This window comes from Oncorhynchus tshawytscha, unplaced genomic scaffold (assembly GCF_018296145.1).
Source record: "Oncorhynchus tshawytscha isolate Ot180627B unplaced genomic scaffold, Otsh_v2.0 Un_scaffold_1528_pilon_pilon, whole genome shotgun sequence".
NCBI lineage: Eukaryota > Metazoa > Chordata > Actinopteri > Salmoniformes > Salmonidae > Oncorhynchus > Oncorhynchus tshawytscha.
Window position 1 is genome coordinate 163,930 of NW_024609832.1, and position 27,166 is coordinate 191,095.

General features: G+C 42.9%; 2 protein-coding genes across 4 annotated transcripts in view; both read right to left on the bottom strand.

The window, feature by feature from the left end:
• Positions 1 to 4,440: 4,440 nt before the first annotated feature.
• Positions 4,441 to 14,433, bottom strand: LOC112235114 (TLE family member 5). 2 transcript variants are annotated; one of them, XM_024403504.2, is made up of 8 exons: positions 13,686 to 14,433; positions 11,903 to 12,000; positions 11,686 to 11,749; positions 9,945 to 9,989; positions 9,368 to 9,430; positions 9,166 to 9,240; positions 8,900 to 9,073; positions 4,441 to 7,290 (listed from the first exon to the last, which is right to left on the bottom strand). In XM_024403504.2, exons 1-8 carry the CDS (start codon positions 13,710 to 13,712, stop codon positions 7,204 to 7,206), a joined length of 633 nt encoding a protein of 210 aa, XP_024259272.1. In that variant the 5' UTR covers positions 13,713 to 14,433; the 3' UTR covers positions 4,441 to 7,203. The 2 variants fall into 2 exon arrangements, with proteins under 2 accessions (XP_024259272.1, XP_024259273.1); XM_024403505.2 differs by having other exon boundaries at positions 8,900 to 9,070; positions 13,686 to 14,429.
• A 513-nt stretch (positions 14,434 to 14,946) lies between these two features.
• LOC112235116 (guanine nucleotide-binding protein subunit alpha-11) overlaps positions 14,947 to 27,166 on the bottom strand; it is a 40,024-nt gene continuing 27,804 nt past the window's right edge. Inside the window, exons 4-7 of one of the 2 annotated variants that reach the window (XM_042319493.1) lie at positions 25,375 to 25,503; positions 20,561 to 20,690; positions 20,124 to 20,277; positions 14,947 to 20,022 (exon numbers count right to left, since the gene is read on the bottom strand). In XM_042319493.1, the coding sequence (XP_042175427.1) occupies positions 19,832 to 20,022; positions 20,124 to 20,277; positions 20,561 to 20,690; positions 25,375 to 25,503 (604 nt within the window). In that variant the 3' untranslated portion in view covers positions 14,947 to 19,831. Of the gene's footprint in view, positions 20,023 to 20,123; positions 20,278 to 20,560; positions 20,691 to 24,706; positions 24,836 to 25,374; positions 25,504 to 27,166 lie in introns of both variants that reach the window. The other variant, XM_042319492.1, reaches the window with a different exon arrangement.

Sequence of the window (27,166 nt, forward strand, 5' to 3'; positions counted from 1 at the left end):
TCCTCCCTTTGCTGCTATAACAGCCTCCAATCTTCTGGGAAGGCTTTCCACTAGATGTTGGAACATTGCTACGGGGACTTGCTTCCATTCAGCCACCAGCATTAGTGAGGTTGGGCACTGATGTTAGGCGATTATGCCCGGTTTACAGTCGGTGTTACAATTAATCTCAAAGATGTCCGATGGGGTTGAGGTCAGGGCTCTGTGCAGGCCAGTCAATTTCTTCCACACCAATCTCGACAAACCATTTCTGTATGGGCCTCGCCTTGTGCATGGGGGCATTGTCATGCTGAAACAGGAAAGGGCCTTCCCCAAACTGTTGCCACAATGTTGGAAGCACAATTGTCTAGAATGTCAGCCCCAGACCATTATTCCTCCTCCACCAAACTTTACAGTTGGCACTATGCATTGGGGCAGGGAGCGTTCTCCTGGCATCTGCCAAACCCAGATTCGTCCGTCGGACTGTCAGATGGTGAAGCGTGCCAGAGTCCAATTGCGAGCTTTACACCACTCCAGCTGACGCTTGGCATTGCACATGGTGATCTTAGGCTTGTGTGCTGCTGCTCGGCCATGGAAACACATTTCATGAAGCTCCAGATAAACAGTTCTTGTGTTGACGTTGCTTCCAGAGGTGGTTTGGAACTCTGTAGTGAGTGTTGCAACCGAGGACAAGCAGTCCCGTTCTGTGAGCTTGTGTGGCCTACCACTTTGTAGCTGAGCCATTGTTTCTCCTAGACATTTCCACTCACAATAACAGCACTTACAGTTGACTGGGGCATCTCTAGCAGGGCAGAAATTTGACGAACTGACTTGTTGAAATGGTGGCATCCTATTACGGTGCCACGTTGAAAGTCACTGAGCTTTTCAGTACAGGCCATTGTTTGTCTATGGAGATTGCATGGCTGGGTGTTCAATTTATACACCTGTCAGCACGGGTGTGGCTGAAATCGCAGAATCCACTAATTTGAAGGGGTTTCAACCTACTTTTGGCCATGTAGTGTATTTTATTGTGTTTGTATCCACACTGTATTCCTTAATAAGCTTGTCTGTAACAAACTGTAGCTGCAATCAAATGTGTGTATTTCTTCTTGATGGAAAAGAGAACTTGAGTTTATGGAAGTATTTTTCCTTTATAATCTGACAACTCATGCTGAGACAAAAGTGCATGCAGAACCATAGAGTTACTGCTGTGGAGGGATGGATAAACGGATGGATAGGATGTCTTCAACTTCATGGATTCATCCATGTCATTCACTAGGACTTTCCCAATGTTGGTTGGAGTGAGGGCACACCAGACCCAGTGATGAAGACACTTGCACATGTTGTCATGTCTTTATTTCAGTTTGTTTTGTTTTATTTCTCTGTGTTGCTTTTTTTTGTAGTTTATGCATAAAGATAAACTAATATGTCCATTGTGCATCTGACTGATTTTTGAAAATATTTATTAAAGCGTGTGTGTGTGTTAGTTGATTCTGTAGCCTAATGAGGGAATAGTTACTGAAAAGGGTGCAGGTATAAATTCCCTGTACCTCATCCACAGTTGATATAAAGCTCTGGGCATGATTCCATTTATTTAGTTTGGGTGGTCCTTGCAGACAAAGACCCTCTTTGCAAACCATTTCGCTGTATACTCTATGCGCTTCCTTGTAAGAACAGACAATGTTATGTTACTGATGGTTTGTACGTTTGTGGCTACCAGTGCAGCACCTTCTAGTTGTCACGTTGGGGATAACAGTTGTTGACAACTATAGCATTTTAGCTAGGCCTAACCTTAACCTAATTCTCCTAACCTGCCTAGTTAATTCTCCTAACCTGCTATGTCAGGTATTCTAACCTGCATGTTAAAAAACATCAGTATTGCCACAGCGACATGTTCTTGGATGTACTCAGGTGAAACACTATCCTGTTGACAACAGTGGAAGTCCCAGGATGCTGCAGGCCTGTCCAGACTTGTCTGAGTTGTGGGATAACTCTTGTCAGTTGGAAAACAAACTCCATAGGGATATACTACAAGCAGAGTCAATGAGTTAGCCAGCTAATTTGCCTAAATATCCTGAGGTTTATTTTTTTATTTTTTTTTATTTTAAAGAAAAGGTTTGAAATGGGAATGGTGCCTTCAGAAAATATTCATACACCTTGACTTATTCCACTTTGTTACAGCCTGGATTCAATATGGATTCAATAGTTTCTCACCCATCTACACACAAACCTTTGTGACTAAGTAAAAGCATGCTTTTAGAAATGTTTGCAAATGTATTGAAAAATGAAGTACAGAAATATCTAAATTACATAAGTATTCACACACCTAAGTCAAGACTTTGTAGAAGCAAGCACCTTTGGTGGAGATTACATCTCTGAGTCCTCTTGGGTATGTCTATCAGCTTTGCACATCTGGATTTGGGGATTTTCTCAAGTTCTGTTAAGTTAGATGGGGCGCGATGGTGAACAGCAATCAAGACTTTCCACAGACTGAAGCCATTCCAGCATTGCTTTGGGTCATTGTCCTGTTAATGTAAATCTTCACCCCCAGTCTGTCATTTGCACTCTGAAACAGGTTATCAAGGATTTGCCTGTATTTGGCTCCATTTATTGTTCTCTCTATCCTTACCAGTCTCCCAATCCCTCCCTCTGAAAAACATCCCAATAGCCTGATGCTGCCACCACCATGCTTCACAGTAGGGATGGTGTTAGATGGGTAATGAGCTGTGCCTGGTTTTCTCCAGACATAACATTTTGCATTCAGGCCAAATAGTTACATTTATGTCTCATCACACCACAGAATCGTTTGGCTTATGATGGGTCTTTCACGTGCATTTTTCTCAGGAGTGGCTTTCCATCTGGCCACTCTCCCATGAAGCCCAGATGTGTGAAGTGCTGCAGAGACTGTTGTCCTTCTGGCAGGTTCTCCCATCTCAGCCAAGGGACTCTGTAGTTCTGTTAGAGTGGTCATTGGGACAGCCAGCTCTAAACAGAGTCTGGGTAGTTCCATATTTTTTCAATTTCCACTCTGACATGTGCTGTCACATGTGGGACCTTATATAGACAGGTGTGTTTCTTTCTAACTCATGCCCCAAAAAAATGAATTGGCCACAGGTGGACTAAGTTGTAGCAACATCGCAAGGATGCTCAAAGGAAATTGGATGCACCTGAGGGGTGTGAATACTTGTGTAAATTAGATATGTATTTTATTTGAATACATTTCGGAAAAGTTCAAAAAATATGTTTTCCCTTTGTCGTTATGAGGTATTGTGGGTAGATGGGTGAGAAATAAAATCTATTTTGAATTCAGGCTGAAACAATATGGAATAAGCCAAGGGGTATGAATCGTTTCTGAAGGCACTATAATTGACTCCACAACCAAAAACACAGTGCCTTGCAAAAGTATTCTCACCCCTTGGATTGTTTTTGACATTGTGTTACAAAGTGGGATTAAGATGTCATTTGTTGTCAGTCTACATAAGACTAATGTCAAAGTGGATAAATTATTAACTGAAATATAGTGCTTTCATAAGTATTCAGCACCTTTGTTTAGGCAAGCCTAAATTAGTTCAGGAGTCAAATTTGGCTTAACAAATCACTTGTTACATGGACTCTGTGTTAAATAAGGGTTGTCATGATTTTTTAATGACTAACCCTTCCTCTGTAAGGTCCCACAGTCAAGTTTTGAATTTCAAGCAAAGATTAAACTACAAAAGACCAGGGAGCTTTGAAAGCCTCCTCAAGAAGGGCAGTGCTTGACAGATGGGTAACAATAACAAATCAGACATAGAATCTCTCTTTAAGCATGGTCAAGTTCATAATTATGCTGTGGACAATGTATGAAACCACCCAGACACAAAGATGCAGGACAGGAATGAAACTGCTCAGGGATGTCACCATGAGGCCATTGGTGATTTTAAAACCGCTTCAATGGCTGTGCTGGGAGAAAAACATTGAGTGAAAAGAACACAAACATACAGAACACAAATGCATGCATCTTGTATGCAACAAGGCACTAATGTAATACAAAGAAACACAGCAAAGGCCTACATGTAAAGTCAGGTGAGTAAAGCTCTTAGACTTACCCAAGAAGACTCACAGCTGTAATCACTGCCAAAGGTGTTATAAAATGTATTGACTCAGGCAGCTGAATACTTATGTAATAACTATTTGTCACTACATTTTTATGAATCTTTAAAAAAATATATCTTCCACTTTGACAAAGTATTGTGTAGATTGTTGACAAATTGATTTGTCTTTTTATTTTGAACAATTACATGTGAAGAAATGCATGTGGTTAATACATCTGTAAATTAATTTAAGCTTTCTTAATAAACCAGAAAATCAGAAATTATTTCTGGTTGTTCATCAAAGTTACCTGGCTAACTCATCGATACTGCTTTGGAGTATACCCACATGCAAGCAAATACAGACACACAAATACAAAAACCACTAGAAACAGTCTCTCCGTTGAGTCATTTATTTGTAAGGCACCATAGACATTTCCTTACTGCCGAGCGCTTTCAGTCATGTTGTGTAGTCAATGTTTCGGTTTGGTTGGTTTACATTAGACGTGACATTTCCCCGCCACGTCTGTTAAATGAAGCTATAAGTATTGGTTTTTCATAACACAAATGACATACATTATCGCCAAGTACACACCTATGAAGTTTCACATACAATGACAAAAATGAAGAGTTTTAAAAATTACATTTACAAAGCTCAACAAGGAGGCGACATTTCCTCAGCATTGTCAAGGGGGCAGGAGAGGAGGGGGGGAATATTGGGTAGTACCTCTTTCCATAGCACATCACATAATACACACGCTGCACTGACACGTCATCTTCCATCACACGCATACACACTAAAAGCAGCTTTGAAACATACAAAAATGCTTAAAAAAGTATATGTATATTGATATATAAATGGGCCCTTCACAACAGAAACACAAACCATTCATGTCCAAGTTTCTCTCTACATTCAATCAAACCTGCCATAGCAAAGTTTACAGTGTCTTGGTTTACAAACTACAGCCCAAAAAACGCTCTTCTCATTCTGAACATTTAGACATCTACCTGTGAGGGGAGTCTACCTGGCAGCAGTAGTAGGTTTTTAGGGTCCTGTGATTTTAATTAACCCATTGGGGGGGATAAAGTCTGTAAATACTGTAATGGGGGTTTGATTGAATACAGCCATGGGTCTGGTTTGGCTTTGCTGCCACCTACTGTCCTGGAGAAGAACTAAACCTTATCGCCTCGAATTAGAAAGACAATTATGCATCTGCGGGTAGGTTATAGGTTAGTGCGCTACAGCTGTGTTCTAGCTCCAAGTGCTATGCTAACCAACAGAACGACATATGCAAATGTATTCCTCTCCCTTTCCACCAATAGAATCTGATCTGAATGAGAACATGATTGATGTGAAGATTTGTTCCCGTTAAAATGTAGGCCCCATCCAGAATCAACCCTTACCCCTTGGACACTTCCTCTGTCTAGGGGGGGGGAAGTGCCTAGGGGCTAGGTGTTGATTTGGGACTGGACCATAGACTTGGTCAGTTAAGAGAGTGGACAGACAGGGGCGGGAGGGAGAATAGGAAAAGGTGGTTCATAAGAATAAAACGTAAGTTTGCACACAGACACACACACACACACCCACCCTAGCTCCTGACTTTTACACTTGACTGTCTTAGTCAAGTGGCCCTTTCAGAACACTGTCTGTGAGATCAGTGAGCAGAGTTAGCAGTAACTCTGCAGCCAATCAGCAGAGACCTACAGGAAGAAGTCGTCCCTAGACACTGATCAAAGGTCAGTAATGTTTTGATTGTTTAAATCTGAGCTTAAGGGCAACTTCTACTAGGAGAAGAGGAACAGAGGTCAGGGGTTAAAGGGTTAGAGCTGAGATGGGACCAAGTCACAATTTTGCAAGTCTCAAGTTTAAGCTTTGAGTCAAGTCCCAAGAAATAACGGGCAAGTCCCAAGTCAAGTCCCACAGCTCAGGTCGAGTCAAGTCACAAGTCCCTAATTTTGGGTTTCGGGTCCTCAAGTCAAAGGCTAAGTGTTTCTTTTGCCAATTTCATTGCAATGATTTTGGACCAACGTGTTTTACAAACTGACTAACAGCGGTTTCCTCTACAGACACAACAATTGCAATTGGACAATACAACTCACAGGGCTAGGCTTCCTTTATGCAGGTTTGCATCGTGTAGGCCTCTGCAACTTTAATTCAAAAGTAACTCACACAGTCCATGTAAATCAGTAGTGTTTGATTCATTTCAGTTAATAGTTTTGGATTGAAAAGGTCAAGGCAGCCTAGCCAGTCCAAGTTTGAATTCAATTGACACCAAATTTAATCAGTCACATTTTCTCCTAACACAAATAAATGGTCTATAAAATAGGCTACATAACATTACCACCTGGTTGTTATCAATCACTAGCTGATCAGACTGAGAAGTCATCTCGTTTTCCTCCCATACAGTTTAGGTGTAGGCTGCTGAAACATTTCTGTTAAGAGTTCTTGCTTTTGTTTGTTGGGAATGATGTGTTATCACGTTTGCTAAATAAATACCGCAGGACAGTGGAGAGTGGCGCGCTTTGCTAGATGACGTGCTTTGTGCCCGGCCTGCGAGAGTTGTGATTTCCGTGAATATGATTGGTGAAGACAGAACAAAAGTCAAAAAACCTGCAGCACTCCGATATGAAGGACAGAGAAGCCTACCTTGTGAGCAAGATGACAAACCGAGTCTCGACTCACATAGCTTGTCCAAGTAAAGTCACCAGTCATAAATGCTCAAGTCAATGTCAATTGGCAAGTGTTTGTTTCTTTTTGCCAAGTCAAGTATCAAGTCATGAAATGTCCAAGTCACGTGACTCGAGTCCACATCTCTGGGTTAGAGGTCAGGGTAGTATCTGTTGGCAATGGGTTGTCAGCGGCAATAGTGAACAGAGGAGGAAAGGAAAAGAGGAAGGGGTCAGACAGAGGAGACCTGTCCAACAGGCTTGGTGATGAACTGATTTGATGATAATAGAAGATGAAAAAGAAGGATAAGGAAGCGATGGAGTGGAGGCCCAGAGAGTTACTGAGATGAACCACAGTGTGACACCTACTGTATGAACACTCAACTCACCACCCCCCTCCCCTTAGCCCTCCCACAGTAGATCCACGCCTGGTTGTCCATCAGTCCAACTTGTCTCACCCCTCTCTCCACTCCTTCCCATCCACGCTCCACCATCAGTCGGACTTGTCTCCGTCCTCTTCCCTCTGTTCTCTCTCTGCTGCGTCTCTGGCCTTGTCTTCTTTAGCCAGCTGGGCCTGAGCCTGGTGGGGAAGAGACCAGAGAACAAAACACAAGGAGTGGAAGAGAGCCGTGAACTATCATTTGTGTGTGTTACCTGCTAGGGGGTGTGTGTGTGTGTGGGGGGGTGTTGAATGTCAGGGCTCTACGCTGGCATTTTATACAAGGAAAACATGTGCGCCTAAATAGAAAAATGTAGGTGCACACACACATAAATGCAGGCGCACATTGAAAGGTAGCCTGAGGTAGTGTTTGAATTGTCTCTAGGGCTGGCACAATGATCTGTTAACAGTGTCTATTTCACAATGTTTCAACATCTCCAGCACTACATGTGAAAACAGTGAATTTCTATGTTTTGTAGTCAAAAAGACAGGAAGATAAGTGTTTCCAATGACATCAACCAATTCTTAGACAATTTAGTATGGAATGCCTACTCCTAATTGGTTAAAATTACAAGTAGGCATTCCATACTAAAATGTCTAAGAATTGGTTAATGATGTCATTGGAAACACTTATCTTCCTCTGTCTTTTTGACTGCAAAACATAGAAAAGTGCTGAATATGAAGTAAAGATTTATGACATTTCCCTTTAAGTAAGGATTCCCCACCACAAAGCTAGAATGCTGCCTTGCAAGTATTGGTTCGGCCTTACAATACTTGCAAAACATAAGCTTTCATTCACATTCAAACTCTAACCAGAAGAAAGCTTTTTCCTCATTGTAGGACGTTCTTGTATGCTTCCCGCTGGCAGTGACACTGGCTAGCAGAGCAACGTTGGCGCCAACGTCACTATTAGTGCTAGTGAAAGCTTTGTCTTCTTGTGTTGCTGGTGACTCGACGACCATGGACTCAGCCACATCAGTATCACTGGCATAAACATCGGCCTCCTGTTGTTGATCTTGTCGCTTAAAGCTGCAATATGCAACTTTTTGTCTGGCCCACCAAATGAACATAGAAAAGCGGAATTATAGATCTGAAATTCTCATTGAAAGCAAGTCTAAGAAGAGGTAGATACGTTCTATGTCCACTATTTCTATGCTTCTCGTTCTGAAGTTTATTTTTTGCGTCTTTTACGTTCAGTTTTGTACACCAGCTTCAAAACAGTGAAAATACAATATGTTTGGTTATGGAAAATATATTTCACAGCGGTTTAGATTGTACAATGATTCTGTACACTACCTGCTTGTTTTGTCACAAACTGAAATGAGGCGAACGGTTAACATTTTTGCAACCAAGCGGAGCAATTTCTTCATAGTACACCTTTAAAATAAAATGTGATCCTCTTCATCCTTCTCCTGACAGAAGCGAATGCAGATCCTCTCAAGGTAGCTATTCAAAGGCTTGCGTTTCCAGCCTACTGAGGTAGTTCCAGCCTCTGACAACATTAGGCTACGATTGGCTCGTTGAGCTGCTGTTGCATTATGGTATTGGTAGTTCTTCGTGCGATTACCAACCATAAAAAAAGCAGAAATACTACAACTACGGCAGTATAGGTTCTGGGGGTACAAGTCCCCACTTGGATATTTCACTTTTGCCATTAGCGCACATTTATTTTTAGTCACATATGCAAGTGAAATGGTCACACTGTAGAGCCCTGGAGGTGTGTGTTGCCTGTGTGAGGTGTGTGTGTTACCTGTGCATGTGCTGCCTGTGAGTGAGAGTGCGAGGCCAGGATGGAGGACAGGGACATCAGTCCGGCGCTGGAGGTTGGAGGGAGGCTGGGAGCAGACAGGCCCATGGGGAGAGGGGCCATCGTGGGGAGGCCCAAGCCCTGGAGCTGAGACAACTGGTGCACCTGGAGCTGCTGCTAAACGCACAGACAGATACACATGGTTATATACACACATATTTATACACAAGTCACATATGCACGGTTAACACACACACACACCAGCCTACCCGTATGATAGAGTTCATCTCAGGAGGAGTGACCTGCTTGGCTCTCTCTATGGCCCCTAGGACCTGCTGCTGATGCTGCAACACACACATCCAAACACATTTAGCTATTGTACAGAATTAAATAGATTGAGATTGTACAGCACGTTGATATGGGATTATGTTATCCTAAGGAAAAGTATGTGTAGAGAGGAGAGTGTAATACCTCTTGAGATAGGTAGGGGAGCACCTGAGCACAGATCCCATTTAGTCTCTTCACGATCTCAGCCTGGGGAGAAGAGACAGACAGACAGTCAGAATCATAGAGATAGAGGTTTCTAGTGCCCAAAGCACATTTTAGCATGGGCAGCACCATTGAGGTCACTCACCATTTTGAAGTAGTTAACTGAGTGGTACTTCCTATGGGTTAAGGAAGAATCACATAATTCCATCCAGATTATCGGTAGGGATCAGCCAATAATTTATACTCGTGAGGAAACATTCCTCAACTGCAGATGGCAGTAAATCGCCGACCTTGGCTGTATACCAGTTGAAAACAACACTTTAGGTGGCCGTGTGCACCCTTTCAGTTTGTTAACCAACTCAGGAGTAGTAGAAGAATGTACTACTTCAAAATGGAGATGGCCTCAATGGTGCCAATGCTCTCACAGATGCCATAATGGGAAAGATGCAACGTTGCGTCCTCTAAAGATCTCTATGGTCCGAATAAAACACTGGCTTTACCATACAACACAGTATCAGACAGAGAGAGAAGAGGGGGAAAGAGAGAGAAAATCAGCTACCTGTTTGTGCATTTCAATGTTCAGTCCATAAGACATCTCGTAGTACTGCAAAAAGAAGATTTGGGAGTTTGTGACGTAACACTAACATACTGCAGAATTCCAATCAATCCCTAGCCCCCAATACACTTGTGTACAGTACCAGTCAAAAGTTTGGACACACCTACTCATTCAAGGGGTTCTTTATTTTTACAATTCTCTACATTGTAGAATAGTGAAGACAAACTATGAAATAACCCATATGGAATCATGTAGTACCCCCAAAAAAAGTGTTGAATCAAAATATATTGTATATTTTAGATTCTTCAAAGTAGCCACTCTTTGCCTTGACAGATTTGCACACTTGGCATTTTCTCAACCAGCTTCATGAGGAATGCTTTTCCAACAATCTTGAAGGAGTTCCTACATATGCTGAGCACATGTTGGATGCTTTTCCTTCACTCTGCGGTCCAACTCATCCCAAACCATCATAATTGGGTTGAGGTCGGGTGATTGTGGATGCCAGGTCATCTGATGCAGCAGTCCATCACTCTCCTTATTGGTCAAATAGTTCTTACACAGCCTAGTGGTGTGTTGAGCCATTGTCCTGTTGAAAAACAAATGAGTCTCACTAAGCACAAACCAGATGGGATGGCGTATCGCTGCAGAATGCTGTGGTAGCCATGCTGGTTAAGTGTGCATTGAATTGTAAATAAATCACAGTGTCACCAGCAAAGCACCCCCATACCATCACACCACCTCCATGCTTCACTGTGGGAACCACACAGGCGGAGATCATCCGTTTACCTACTCTGCGTCTCACAAAAACACGGCAGTTGGAACCAAAAATCGCCAGTCAGACCAAAGGACAGATTTCCACCGATCTAATGTCCATTGCTAATGTTTCTTGGCCCAAGCAAGTCTCTTCTTGTTGGTGTCCTTTAGTAGTGGTTTCTTTGCAGAAATTCAACCATGAAGGCCTGATTCCCGCAGTCTCCTCTGAACAGTTGATGTTGAGATGTGTCTGTTACTTGAACTCTGTGAAGCATTTATTTGGGCTGCAGTCTGAGGTGCAGTTAACTCTAATGAACTTATCCTCTGCAGCAGAGGTAACTCTGGGTCTTCCTTTCCCGTGGCGGTCCTCATGAGAGCCAGTTTCATCATAGCGCTTGATGGTTTTTGCGACTGCACTTGAAGAAACTTTCAAAGTCCTTGAAATTTTCCGCATTGACTGACCTTCATGTCTTAAAATAATGGACTGTCGTTTCTCTTTGCTTATTTGAGCTATTCTTGCCATAACATGGACTAGATCTTTTACCAAATAGGGCCATCTTCTGTATACCACCCCCACCTTGTCACAACACAACTGATTGGCTCAAACGCATTAAGGAAAGAAATTCCATAAAAATGTACATTTAACAAGGTACATCTGTTAATTGAAATGCATTCCAGGTGACTACCAAGAGTGTGCAAAGCTGTCAAGGCAAAGGGTGGCTACTTTGAAGAATCTCAAATATAAAATATATTTTGATTTGTTAAAACACGTTTTTTGGTTAATATGATTCCATATGTGTTCTTTCATAGTTCTGATGTCTTCCCTATTATTCTACAATGTAGAAAATAGTATAAATAAAAGAAAAACCCTGGAATGAGTAGGTGTGTCCAAACCTTTGACTGGTACTGTATATCTGAGAGAATTGCAGTAATGGCCAACGTGTATCCTAGGTAGGCAAAAAGTAAAAGAAGAGGTGATGATGTCACTCACCATTATGTAATGACGCTGCATCTCTGACTTCTCACTAGCTAGCTTGTCACACTCCATCTTCAAGCTGATTGGATATATGACAACATTTGGTTACGGACATGTCTGTGTATATGAGTGAGTGCATGTTGGAATCTGAGTGCATGCAGTGTGCGTGACTTGAGTGTTTGTGGGTGGGTATTTGAGTGTGTGACTGAGCACGTGTTTGTTTAAGTGTTACCTATGGTATTGTGCTTGTAGGAACTGAAACTCGTCCTTAATGCGGTCGCAGGAGTCGGAGGTGGTGAACTTGAGAGGCTGGGAGGACTGGGAGGAAGCCTGGGGGACAACACAATAACAGACATACAACAGTCAGAATCCCCAAAACAACAACAAAACAGTTAGACAATCAACAAGATAACAACAATCAGTGAGAAGCTGCGTTTCCATCCCCTACCCTTCTCACTGAAGTGTGCATTTCTTCACTCCCCCTGTATGTGGGACTGTATGGGTGTGTGATAGAAAGGGGACAGGCACAGTTTGGGACTGTGTGTATGTGTGTGAGATACATGGGGGTGATATTGAATGTTCAGTAACAGAGGGATTTGAGATTAACCTTACAGCAGGGGTTTTTCTGGGCTTTTACTGGGGGGGGTATTAGCGCAGGCTGAGAGGATGTGTGTGTCTGTGAGTATGGTCAGGGTTAGATGAGTTTCCAGAGGTGACCAACTGACAAGAATGACCCCAGGCTGAGTCAGAGCCATAATCCAGTGTTAAGATTCTCACCAAGGCCTTACTACTTCAGTCTGGTAGAAGGATGCCACCACCCAGATTACACCAGGGCTCTAACAACTACCATCCTGTCGACTTACTGACTGTGAATGCTTTTGCTCCAGCCCCTACACAAACACACTTGGTTTGGCTAAGCAAAGTCCTGATGAGGTGATGAGTAGGGCTAGAGCAAAAGCCTGCACACCCAGTAGCACACACAGAAACAGCTCTCCAGGAGGGGCTGGTCATCCTTGGAATTGAAAGAGGACAGGTTTATGCAGGGGCAAACCCTGATTGTGTGAACTAGGATCCCGGCCTAGGGGGTAGTAGGACGCTAAAGAGAATGAAGAAACACAGAAATAGGCCCTACCATAACAAACTGTGTACATTCATATTTCCCAACCGGTATCATCATTAGCGCACCAGTATTAAATTAAAAAACCTTTAGGTCTAAGTTATATAGCTACAACATCCTGTATAGCTCAGTTGGTAGAGCATGGTGCTTGCATCGCCAGGGTTGTAGGCTCGATTCCCTGGGCCACACACATAAAATGTGGGCATGATTAAGTCGCTTTGAATAAAAGAGTCTGCTAAATTGCATATTTTATTGTATATTACATCCACTTCTGTTGTGATGGCATAGTGGCTGGCAGTCCTTGGGACTTAATGTAATCAAGGATCCAAATTAAAAGACACCTTGATTGAGGATTCAATTGATAGTAAACTTTTAATTATGATTGTACGAATTGACTTAAATTCCACATGCCCTTACGTGTTAGGTTTGACTAAAACACTGTCAAGAAAAAAAGTTATCGAATTTGTCTCCGCAATCTAGTTAGCTACGTTTTATTAGCACATGTCACTTTACCTAGATAGCTGAGATATCCATGTTTAAATATTTCACATTACGTTACTAATGAGTGGCAAACGTTTAGTGTAATATTATAGACTGGCTAAAAGGTAAACATCCATTTCCAAAGCTTAATGAAAATCGCTGTAGTTAGTAATATTGGTTAGCTAACGTTAGCTAGCTAAGTGGGAGCTAGCCTGGAATGTAAACAAATGCCGGGGGCGCGTGACAGACAAGCGATTGAATCCATCATCATCAACAACACAAATGAAAACATACCACGGCCATCGTATATATCCCCCTTTATTCTTACATGGATAAAAGCTTAATTGCTTATGTAGCTAGCTAGAATAGCTGGAATTTAGCTATCATCTAGCTAGTTATGCTAACGTTAGCTACTTACCGAGTGTCTTGATTGTGGAAACATCATGTCAATGGATTTATCGGTGTTCCTCAGCAACCAGGATAAAAATATCTAGACCCCGTTTTTGGACAACTATAGCGTCTTCCCTTGTTTTTTTTCCCAGACAGCTACGTTAACGTTAGCTGGCTAGCTATTTATCTTAACGTTATCTAGGACACCAGTTACCCGGTCTCACGTCGTGATTGTTTTTTCTCCAACGTTGTTGGCTAGCTAGCGTTGGTTTTGATTTGGTCCCTTGTCAAAAAATGAACAAATGGCACCAAAAGAGGCTGAACACCAAGACGTGCAACGTTAGATAATATGGCACCGATTGAAGAATCTTAAAATAAACCTGGGCTAGGTAGATGTTGACTAAGTCACAGCAATATCCTTTCTTGTTAGCTAGCAAATCTTAGCAGAGAAGCGAGCCAACGTAAGTTTAGGTTGCAGATTTGTATATTGTCCAATTCCTCGTAGATATTATAGCTGTCAAGTGGGGCAATCGTGTCGAAAATCTGTTCTTGAAAAGCGTCTTCAATTCCACAATGTGTTAGCTAGCTACCATTAGCTGGCTAGCTAATGTCCACACACAAGCCTTCACTACTAGCTGAAACCACCCCTTGCGCTACAAAATGTACGAGTCATCGATGAGCGGGCGTTGCATGTGATGAGAGAATGAGGTGGCGCTCCGAAGGCCCATTTTAGATGTCAAATGTATAAAATTACAGTTTGCGGAAGTGTTGCTGCTGCCGTGTGCCCCCGGTGGAAGGTGTGCAGAACTGTCCCCTAATGATGCACGCAAGTGTGAGATGTGGTGGTTCCCTAACACTCATAACAATAGCCTTCTCATTTAATGTATAATAACCCCAATCCCATAACTTCGTAATCATGATCCTCATAATGTAGACGAAATAAATCCATCACTGATTATTTCTATTCTGTGACACTCCCATCTATTTCACTAGCAGAAGTCACAGAATGACAACTGACAATTCTGAGAAATGACAGCATTTCAATAACACCAAGAGGATGGAAAACCTCTATATAGACCCAAAAGCCATATTGTATAGACCCTCTTTGATGGAACAATGGCCAGGTCCAGAAACAACCCCTGTTGTTCCGAACCATAGGCACTTGAAGGCCTACTTATCAAATCCTATGAGAACTACACAAGTGCATAGTGGCTAGAAGAGAAGGGCTTGGGTCATTTCTAGACATGGCATATGCCAGACTAGTCATTAACCACACACACACAATCAGCAAGTATACGAACAAATTTATTTCAATTTAAAACAGATACCTTGTCATTATGTTCTCTCTTAGAAGGCGACGATGATCGTAATAAATCATGTTCATGTTTGAATGAGGATCAGGCAACAGTGGTTGAAACAAATGCATGAAAACACACATAAAATAAGAAAAGAAATATGGCGAGAGTAATGCAAATCAATAATCCATAATAACCAACCGATCAATCAATAACCGATTCCACCCTTTCATCAAGGTCTCTGCATCAGCCAATACATTTTTCTGAGCCTTCACCTCCTCCCAACACTAAATACATGCAATTGTATAATTACACAATTTAAAAAAAAGTGTACTTATAGTTTTTGTTAGGGGTGGCGTAGTTAAACATGCCAGGTGTTTAGGTCTCTGGTGTTCTTAAAAATGGGACCATCCAAGTGGCTGTCCCCTGATGATGATGTCAGCGTTGGCACTTAAGAGAGAGAGAGAGAGCCTGGCTCTAGAGAAAGTTGGGTTGGCACACAGTATAATACATCATTTACATTTGGTTTACATACAAAATAAAGAAAAACAAAAACAGCATTGTATATTTTATACACCAACTAAAACATTTAACCCTCAGGTTTCCTTAGATTAAAAAATAAATCAAGTGGTCCTAAATACAATAGTGTTCCGGTAATATTTTTTTTATCTTACAAAAAATATTTAAAGGAAAGAAGTCAAGCTAAGTTCTCAATATGCACCATGTCCATGTTAATCTGACCAGGTAAAACTCTGGGTCCTAGTTACAGCCTAGGAACAACTCTGGGCCCTAATGTGCAGACACTTCAGGAGAGCCAACCAATTATAACCCACAGGAAGTGGAAAACAAGAGATTAGTAGTGTTTCCTATAAATATGACTGATTAATCACCAAGTCAGATGATTGTAGTTAGGGCTGTTTTCACCCTTCATTGTGGAGGCAGTACAGGAGCCCAAGTGCTTGTCTGTTTGGTATGCGAGTTGTATTCAACACATTGTTTGTGGGCAGGTCAACACTGAATTAAATACTGCATGTCATACTTGGAGAACATCCTCGAATACTGGCTGCAGTGTGCAGGCTTTAGTTCCAGTACAACACTAACACACTTGGTTCAACTAGTTGCGGTCTAAATTCAAGACCATGATTAGTTCTCAATCAGTTGACTGGGGTGTTAGTGCTGGTATGGAACAAAAGTCTGCACAGGTGTGCTAGAGCTGTGTGTTGCGCAGCTATGCTTTAACTTGGAATATAATTTTAACACCTGGTTTAACACCCCGCCTCTACTGCAGGAGTGTCTAATGACAATGTGCAAAATCTCCTCAACAGGCACAAAGCACACCCCCGGATGGTAAAACTAGCAGTAGGACAGTTCCCCTTAACACTGATCTAAGGTCAGTTTTGCGTCCCCCCTTAAATGGATAAAAGGCCCAATGCAGACGTTTTTACCTCAAAATCAAGTAATTTCTGGGTAACAATTAAGTACCCTAATGTGATTGTTTTTACTCAAAATATATATATATATTTTTTAAACAGCTTCTTAGCAAGAGTAATTTCTCAAGCAAGAATTTTGCTAGGACTGTCTGGAAGTGGTGGTCTGAATGGCGAGGGGAAAACTGAAAACTAGCTGTTATTGGTAGAGGTTTGAAACGTTTAAAAAAAGTGGTTTATTAACTAATTTACCGCATGGTGATATCAAACAGACAAACCAAAACTCAAACCCACCAAAACAGGCAGAAATTTCAGGTGGTCTTTTCAAACAGCTCTTACACTAAAATAGCATTATCACCATTTTCACAGTATTATTCCAACCTCAGTGTGGAAATCTATACAAAACACAGGAAATTCACATTTGACTGCACTGGGCCTTTAAGGTTAGCATTGAGGGAGGGTAAAGCTGATCCACGATCACGCATCAAACAGTGAAGTAGGGAACTTGGGGTTTGACAGATTCCCTCATTCGGAGCTGGAAGCTTGTGTGGTCCACTGTTGATCCAGAGAAAGAGAAAGTAAAAAATGAATGGTAGTGTTGGTCATGTATCCTACCACAGCTGCATTCACACACGGTCTTTGTTGAACAAAATGATCCCCACAAACACTCGAGTGAATGGCTTAGTTGACTGTGAACCTAAAACCAGGGGTGCACAACCAAGTGCTTCGAAGTCTGCATTCCTGCTGGTTTTCATTTCTCCCCGGCATTTACTTGATCAATGAATGTTACCAATCGGCTGGAGATTGCAAACACCTGATTTCACAGGTAGAAATCCGTTTTTTGGTTAGAAGGCAACAGAAAACAAACAGCAAGACTGCAGCCCTTGGGTACACGGTTGCGTTCTGTCCTCTTGTCCTCTCCTGCCCATCGCTTTCTAACAATTCACTCATTGAATTTCCAGTCACCTCATGAATTGAAAACCGAATTGAGCCCTGTCCTTTACTAGTTCTCTCCCCCATCTGCCTGCCTGTCTGATGCATGGCGATAGCCCTTAATGAGAATAATGAAGAAAAAGTTGCCTGTAGAAAGAGGTTCAAAAGTAGATCTGCAACGTCACTGGTTCTATCAAAGCAAGCCTCGGAACTTGAACTAAAACAACTCAAACCAACGACAACGCAAACTGTGTTTAAATTACAACGACAGAGCAAGCATAGACCGTACTGGTCTCCAATCACTGGTTATAAAAATTCACCTACGTTCATATGGTACATTTCCTATGTATGCAGTTACAGAGCTGTGCCTATTAGAAACCCAAGAGGAGAAATACAAGTTTTCATCAATGAAACGAAACAAAGTGACTTAATGTGAGAAGAAAACCATAGCATTTTACATGGATATAGATAGAATGGCAAAGTACATCTGGAATTGTCTTAAGAGAAAAAAGAAAGCAGAGATTTAGTACATACTATAGTAGACGTTTGTTTTGTTACAGCAGATTAGACTCAAGTCTAGCCCCGACCGCATTTCAACATGATAGAAACAAAAGCAGTCAAATTATCAACACCTTCAAACCTGGTTCCATAAATTATTAGATAAATTAAAAAAAAAAAATTAAAACTTTATTTAGTTACTCTTTTAATATCATGTATTTTGTCAACATATTGTGAATAACTAATCTGCTCTAGTGTTAGTAGGGAGAAGCTGCAGAGGAGAGCCGAGAATCTAGAATGTTCTAGAATAGAAGGCTCCTGATGGTTTAGAACCTCCGTTCTGAGACCGTTCCTTTCCTCTCACTGCAGCCCTCTGTGTGTGTAGTCCTCTTATAATCAACTGATTATCAATAATAAAAAAAATCCAGAATCACAGTATAAATACTAGTAAATTCATAGGAAAACAAAAACAGTACACTATTGAAAAGGAAAAAAATGGGATTTTCTTCTATTTTTTTTTTTGTTGCCAAAGATGGTGTACTGTACCACAGAGTGTTTTTGTACAGGAGCGTTTCTGTGTACATGTATTTACAAACAGAAATATACATAAACAATAACTTTTTGACTTCAGAGTATGCTTGCCTGTCTATCTGGGAGACAGGATCTTATGTCTCCTGCTCCCACCAATCAACAACCACCTCTCATCAACAAACAAAAGTGTCTATACAGTAAAAAAAAAGGTAAACAACATAAAGCTTCCTGTGTGTCTTGGATAATGGATGCCACCGTGTCATTTGTGGGGATGGATTGCCCAGAATCTCCAGAGCACATCTAATTGGGTCGCTGGGCGACTTAACACGTGATGTCATTCTTTCACAGACTGATGTACCGTACAGTGATGACATCATATCCATACGTGACTCCCTCCCCCTCAGCGACTGTCCAATCAGAACATAGTAGCAAGTATCGGATGTTCGGTAATCTTAATGTGGCGTGTATCAAACAGAACGTGGTACTGCGGATGTCAAACGGAAGGTTTCGATCTATCAGTTAGTAAACCAGTGAAGGAGGGAAGCGATGTGATCAAACCTAAACATGAACAACCACAACCGTCTGTAAAGGATAAAATTAGTCCGTTTCTGATTACCACCTTGTTTTTGTGATATTTTGGCTATTTTGCAAATTTTTTAAATACAAGATCTTGTTTTGTTAACTGCTTCTATAACTTTTCAAACGACTTCTTAGTCGTCGGATAGAAGTTGACATAGCAACAAGTTACTATTATTAAAAACTACTTGTAAAAAAGCTCAGCGATACACAGATTTAATCGATTTGCTTTTTCCTCTCCCTCTGGTGCTTTCAGTCTTAGTGTAATTTGTCTACATACGTAATTACTTTATAACATACTTAATTATATTTTTTTGCGTTTGCGATGCTCACTTAGAGTATACATTCATCGATGCGAGGTGGAAACAGAATCCTTGGTCTGCCCCCTCACTTCTGTGTGACATCACTTCCTGCTCGCGTCCTGGTGGCTTCCTTCAGTTACCTCATCGTCTCCACCCCCCTACCAGTCTATAGCCCCTCCCTTATAGAGTGCGGTTGGGTCACTCCTTCCACCAATCAGAGGATGTGATCTCAGGTCAGTTGACTGAGGGTTTAAGGGTTAAAGACCCACAGTTCACTGACCGCACTGGTCCTCTTCCTCACCTTCACACACACGCACACACACACAATTGTCCCCTCCCGTAGTCATGGCATGTGTGTGGAGAAGAGGAGACTGACAAGCTGCTGAGAACGAGGGAGAGGACAGGCTTATGGCAAAAGGATAGAAAATAGGGAAGGAATGAGAGAGCGAATGGGAGGAGAGATATAGGAAGAGGGGGTCTTAAATCGCTGGAGTGAAAAGCAGGAGGGGGAAAGATCAACTAGATTTGTAGGTGTGAGTAAGCTTCATAAGTGTGTGTATGTAGGCTAAGCTGTGCAACTGGGAAGTAGGTGTGTTTGCGTGCAAGAGTCTCTCAGACCAGGTTGTATTCTTTGAGGTTGAGCTGCAGGATGGTGTCTTTGACGGCAGCGAAGACGAAGCGGATGTTCTCGGTGTCCGTGGCGCAGGTGAAGTGGGAGTAGATGATCTTGTCGCTATCCGGGTTCAGGTCCACAAACATCTTCAGGATAAACTCCCGGCCCGCCTGGGCATCTCGCTGGGGACCTGGGGCACACACACAGTCAATCCCGCATCACGGTAGTCAGAAACCATCAGAGACACGGTATATCACTAAGGTAACTGTAGACAGACACACACACACACACCATCAAACTCAGGGAAGTAGTCGACCAGGTGGGAGTATGAGATCTTCTCCTCCAGCAGATCCTTCTTGTTGAGGAACAGGATGACTGAGGAGTTCTGGAACCAGGGGTAGGTGATGATGGTCCTAAACAACGCCTTACTCTCCTCCATACGGTTCTGACAGAGGGACAGAGGACAGTTAGTAAGGGTGTTTGATGTGTGTGTGCCGTGATGTGTGCGGCGAGTGTGTGGTATCTTTGACATGATAACCACAGATCTAGGATCAGATTACCTAACCCCAACTCCAAAAACAAACCATTAGGGGATAAAGGCATATCAGACCCTGGATCACTGGAAAGAGTCAAATTCTACCTAGTTCACCAATGTTTCACTATGGGAAACCGGGAAGACAAAAAGGCGAAACATCTCTCCCACCTTTCCCTAGTGTGTGTGTACACACCTCGTTGTCAGACTCCACCAGGACTTGGTCGTACTCGCTGAGGGCTACCAGGAACATGATGGAAGTGACGTTCTCAAAACAGTGGATCCACTTCCTCCTCTCTGACCTTTGACCCCCTACATCCACCATCCTGTGGCATGGACGGCGGGAGGAGAGGTGCCAGGACACGGAGGATGAGAGAGAAGAGATGTTAAAGTGTTGCTGTGTTTGTAGAACAACTAATAAGACTGTCTAAAAACTCTAAAATGACTTCCTGAATCCACCCATGCAGAAGGGTTGGTATCAATCAGTCCTCATTGATTTTCTATGTCTGTGATTTAACTCCACTTACAGTTAGTGTATGGATGGATTCAACAGCCACATGAAGACCTAGCCCAAAACCACACACATATACAGAGAGTGGTGGAAAATTTGAGATGGTTCAAAGTGAACTTGAGATGTAGAATCCTAATGACCGCCATTTTGGCACCTAACGTTCCAAGACAATCCCATTCAACTGAGACTCTAAACGAGAACGTTTGGTGGCAACATGGAGGACAGTTTGTTCACTGTCTCATCTACGGCCCTGAGAGGTCCCAGTTAGGAAAGCCTACGGTGGAAAACACACCCAGATCATAAACTGACATACAGTACCAGTCAAAGGTTTGGACACACCTACTCATTCCAGGGTTCTTTATTTTGACTATTTTCTACATTGTAAAATAATAGTGAAGACATCAACACTATGATATAACACATATGGAATAGTGTGGTAACCAAAAAAGTGTTAAACAAATCAAAATATATTTTATATTTGAGATTCTTCAATGTAGCCTCCCTTTGCCTTAATGACAGCTTTGCACACTCTTGGCATTCTCTCAACCAGATTCATGAGGTAGTCACCTGGAATGCATTTCATCTAACAAGTGTGCCTTGTTAAAAGTTAATCTGTGGAATTTCTTTCCTTCTTAATGCGTTTGAGCCAATCAGTTGTGTGTGACAAGGTAGGGGTGGTATACTCAAGATAGCTATATTTCGTAAAAGACCAAATCCATATTATGGCAAGAACAGCTCAAATAAGCAAAGAGAAACAACAGTCCATAATTACTCTAAGACATGGTCAGGTCAGTCAATGCAGAACATTTCAAGAACAGGAAAGCAAGATGGTGTGGGGTTGCTTTGCTGGTGACACTGTCGGTGATTTATTTACAATTCAAGGCACATTTAACCAGCATGGCTACCACACCATTCTGCATAAATACACCATCCCATCTTGTTTGGGTTTAGTGGGACTATCATTTGTTTTTCAACAGGAAATGACCCCAAAAACACCTCTAGGCTGTCTAAGTCTATTTGACAAAGGAGAGTGATGGAGTGCTGCATCAGATGACCTGGCCTCCACAATCACTCGGGGGATGAGTTGGACTGCAGATTGAAGGAAAAGCAGCCAACAAGTGCTCAGCATATGTGGGAAGTCCAAGACGTTTGGAAAAGCATTCCAATGCCAAGAGTTTGCAAAGCTGTCATCAAGGCAAAAGGGTGGTTACTTAGAAGAATCTCAAATATATAATATATTTTGATTTGGTTACTACATGATTGTGTCCAAACTTTTGACTGGTACTGTAAGTAACATACAGTGTGGAAACAAATGTAGGTAACACTTTACTTCTTGAAGATCTGACTTTAAACTGCTTATTATCATTACATAATTTAGTTTATGTAGGCCTATGTTATAGGCAGTTTATAACCTTATCTATGCATAAAGTGTTACCCAGTGAATGGATCATCAGTAAAGAGTGAGTGGTGCCCATCACCATCCACAAGTTGCCCCTAACCTCAGATCTAGGATCAGAAAACCTTAGCCCAATTCCAAACATTAACCATAAGGGGGATGAAGGTATATCAGATCTTGGATCAGTGGATGGAGGAAAATTCTACCTAGTCCACCCAGTGGCAAGATGGGAGGGCAAAAAAAGCAAACCAGCTCTCCCACCGTTCCCTAGTGTGTGTGTCTGTGTTCCTGAAGCATTAGCCAAGCGCAATTGTGCAACCCTGGTGGAGGTGAGACAAAACAAAGAGAACAGGAGAGGAGGTAGAGAGAGGACTAGGAACAGAGAAAGAGGAGAACGGGAGAGGAGGTAGAGAGAGGACTAGGAACAGAGAAAGAGGAGAACGGGAGAGGAGGTAGAGAGAGGACTAGGAACAGAGAAAGAGGAGAGAGAGAGAGGACTAGGAACAGAGAAAGAGGAGAACGGGAGAGGAGGTAGAGAGAGGACTAGGAACAGAGAAAGAGGAGAACGGGAGAGGAGGTAGAGAGAGGACTAGGAACAGAGAAAGAGGAGAACGGGAGAGGAGGTAGAGAGAGGACTAGGAACAGAGAAAGAGGAGAACGGGAGAGGAGGTAGAGAGAGGACTAGGAACAGAGAAAGAGGAGAACGGGAGAGGAGGTAGAGAGAGGACTAGGAACAGAGAAAGAGGAGAACGGGAGAGGAGGTAGAGAGAGGACTAGGAACAGAGAAAGAGGAGAACGGGAGAGGAGGTAGAGAGAGGACTAGGAACAGAGAAAGAGGAGAACGGGAGAGGAGATAGAGAGAGGACTAGGAACAGAGAAAGAGGAGAACGGGAGAGGAGATAGAGAGAGGACTAGGAACAGAGAAAGAGGAGAACGGGAGAGGAGATAGCGAGAGGACTAGGAACAGAGAAAGAGGAGAACGGGAGAGGAGATAGAGAGAGGACTAGGAACAGAGAAAGAGGAGCAGATGAAGACTGAGGAAGGGATGAGAATAAAAAAGGGAAGAAGATGGAAGGATACAGAAGGCACCTCTGATGGCGGGATTCCTTTGCTGGGTGAACGACAGGAGTGTGTCCTCCGAGTAGTTCTGACTGGAGTGTGTGTGTGTGTGTGAGAGTGTGTGCATGTCAAGGTTTCTTCCTTCCGTTTCTCTTTGCCACTGTCCTCCTAGGTTGTCTTTTAGGTTTTGTTAAGCGTTCTTCTGTGTTAAACATTTCAAGTAGAAGTAAAGTTAAGTCATGTAAAATGTTACTCTGTCTGATCAAGTTACATTATGTACCAGGAACTGAATCAGACCAGGTGAGACTTGTTCACCTCAGTGATCAGTGATCTTAATCAATGATTTAACATCCAGGGAAAAGGCAACCAGCAGTACTATGGTCTTCGAGGCCTAGATTTGCATAGTCCTGTCTTTGAATTAAACAAATTGGGGGTTTTTTCTCCGTTTTTCCAGAAGTGAATGTATGTGATTTAATTTGTGATGAAACGCCCTCCTGCTGTAGCATGGGGTACTGCAGTCCACAGAGACCAAGAGCCAATCAGAGCCCTGCAGGACCCCAGGCCCGAAATAACATCCTTCACTGGGAGAGAGAGAGAGGACGACCTCCTTTCCTCTGCCAGGATGAACAGAGGGGAGGAGAGGAGAAAGAGGGTGACCCATTTTAAAAAGACGGGCGCCAGAATGTAGGACTTTGGACTCACGAGGATGTGTGTGAGTGTAGGAGTGGAAGAGGTTGGGTGTGTGTGTGTGTGAGAGAGAGAGAGAGAGAGAGATCAATGGTGGAGATCAAGCCTACAATAAAACACAGCTCTGTCCACTGCTGATTGAAGAGTTAGATGATAGTTATGGAACAACCAGAGCGCATGACATGCGAGATGTACACGCACACATCGGTATGCCCTGTCCAAATACTGATAAATGTATCCTTCCTTAATTTAAAGTAACCACTAATTAATGACATGACTGGATTGGTGAAAGCTTAATGTGGGACTCAAACTTTCACCGATGCTCTCATGCCAAAGCGGTGATTACTTTGAGAAAAGGAGGATGCATTTTAAGAAGTAATGGAGCAGGACCAAGGGATGATTCACTGGTTAACATGACTGCACAAGGGCACTGATGCGGGTGCTAGCATCCCCTTCCTGAATGATGCATTTGCTAGGCTAATGTTAGCACCTTAGCCTCTTCTACTTGAAAAGGATGCTTTTTCTAAGCTGACGTTAGTTGCGCCACCTGACTGATGCTTTTGCTAGGCTCATGTTAGCACGTTAGCATTGTCCATCTGAAAATGATGTATTTGCTAGGCTAATGTTAGCAACTCCACCTGACTATGACGTGTCTGCTAGGCTAAAGTTAGCACGCTAGCATTGTCTACCTGAAAATGATGCTTGACAAGTCGAAGGGGTACTCTATGATGCCGGTGGTGGGGATTCGCACCCTCAGAACATCTTGCTGTGTGGGCAGATAGTTGTTGTCTGAGATACGGTCCAGATCAGTTAGATAGCTACAAACCGAGGGAGAAAGAAAGAGAGACAGAAAGAGACAGACCACAATCATATAAAGCACGGTAGACAGTAAGCATTACCGCCACACCCCCCTACCAATCCAGAGAAGGTGGATCAGTCCAGTGTGGAAGGCTTGGGCGACCGTACCAAGTCTAGAACAGTAGTGTTGGTCCATATTAGGCTTCTACCACCACCCCGAGCCCCATACACAGACCCACTCACCCCCCAAAGCAACTCTGAGAACGGCCGTTTCAGGTCTTTACCTTCACAATAAAAGGCTTTAGTTTAGTTGTAGCCATTTTTGCATCAACACAACAAGCCATTTTGATGCTATTTCGCATAATTTCTAGTTTGGGGTTCTGCAACGATTGCATAACAGTTGGGTTGTCCTGAGTGGGCCCAGTCTCAGAGAGGTGCTATGTGGGGACCTGGGTGTGTGTGTGTGTGTGTGTCAGTGTGTTGCAGGACAGTGACATAGTGAGGACGTCGGTGGCAGCAGCAGAGGCAGCAGTCCCTCGCTGCAGTACCGTGACGGTACCTGAAGATGCAGTTCTCCAGGTCAAACGGGTACTCTATGATTCCCGTGGTGGGGACCCGGACACGAAGCACATCCTGCTGAGTAGGAACATATCCCTCCGCGGTGACGCGGTCTATATCACTAAGGTAACTGCAGACACACACAGACACACAGTCTATCACTAAAGTAACTGGATGGCTGCACATACACACCAACATGCTGACCAGACTGCTCGTTTGTGCGCCATCACGTGCTTGTTGATTTTGTCCACCCACACCAGACGCGATCAGGACACGCAGGTTGAAATATCAAAACAAACTCTGAACCAACTATATTAATTTGGGCACAGGTCGATAAGCATTATATAAACATCGGGTTGTTATTTGACCTGAAATGCACAAGGTCCTCTACTCCAACAATGAATCCACAGATAAAAGGGTAAACAGAGTTTGATTCTGGTAATCTCTCCTCCTTCAAGTTTCTTCTTCTCCTTTGACTTTATATGGCGGTTGGCAACCAACTTTAAAGGTGCATTACCACCACCAACTGGACTGTGGACCTCAGTTCATCCTTCAATCGCCCACGTGGGTATATGCTCCTAAAAACCAATGAGGAGCTGGGAGAGGCGGGTCTTGCAGCGCGTCAAGCGTCACAAATAGAACCAAGTTCTATTTTAGCGCCTGGCTAAGCAGACGCTCGTTGACGCCCGCAAGCAGTGTGGGTGCAATCATTGACTAACATGTACAGTCGTTGCCAAAAGTTTTGAGAATGACACAAATATTAATTTCCAAAGTTTGCTGCTTCAGTGTCTTTAGATATTTTTGTCAGATGTTACTATGGAAAACTGAAGTATAAGTACAAGCATTTCATAAGTCACAAAGACTTTTATTGACAATTACATGAAGTTGATGCAGAGAGTCAATATTTGCAGTGTTGACCCTTCTTTTTCAAGACCTCTGCAATCCGCCCTGGCATTGCTGTCAATTAACTTCTGGGCCACATCCTGACTGATGGCAGCCCATTCTTGCATAATTAATGCTTGGACTTTGTCAGAATGTGTGGGTTTGTGTTTGTCCACCCGCCTCTTGAGGATTGACCACAAGTTCTCAATGGGATTAAGGTCTGGGGAGTATCCTGGCCATGGACCCAAAATACAGATATTTTGTTCCCCGAGCCACTTAGTTATCACTTTGCCTTATGGCAAGGTGCTCCATCATGCTGGAAAAGGAATTGTTCGTCACCAAACTATTCCTGGATGGTTGGGAGAAGTTGCTCTCTGAGGATGTGTTGGAACCATTCTTTATTCATGGCTGTGTTCTTAGGCAAAATTGTGAGTGAGCCCACTCCCTTGGCTGAGAAGCAACCCCAAACATGAATGGTCTCAGGATGCTTTACTGTTGGCATGACACAGGACTGATGGTAGCGCTCACCTTGTCTTCTCCGGACAAGCTTTTTTCCCCAGATGCCCCAAACAATCGGAAAGGGGATTCAGAGAAAATGACTTTACCCCAGTCCTCAGCAGGCCAATCCCTGTACCTTTTGCAGAATATCAGTCTGTCCCTGATGTTTTTTTCTGGAGAGAAGTGGCTTCTTTGCTGCTCTTCTTGACACCAGGCCATCCTCCAAAAGTCTTCTCCTCACTGTGCGTGCAGATGCACTCACACCTGCCTGCTGCCATTCCTGAGCAAGCTCTGTATGGTGGTGCCCCAATCCCACAGCTGAATCAACTTTAGGAGACTGTCCTGGTGCTTGCTGGACTCTTGGGCGCCCTGAAACCTTCTTCACAACAATTGAACCACTCTCCTTGCAGTTC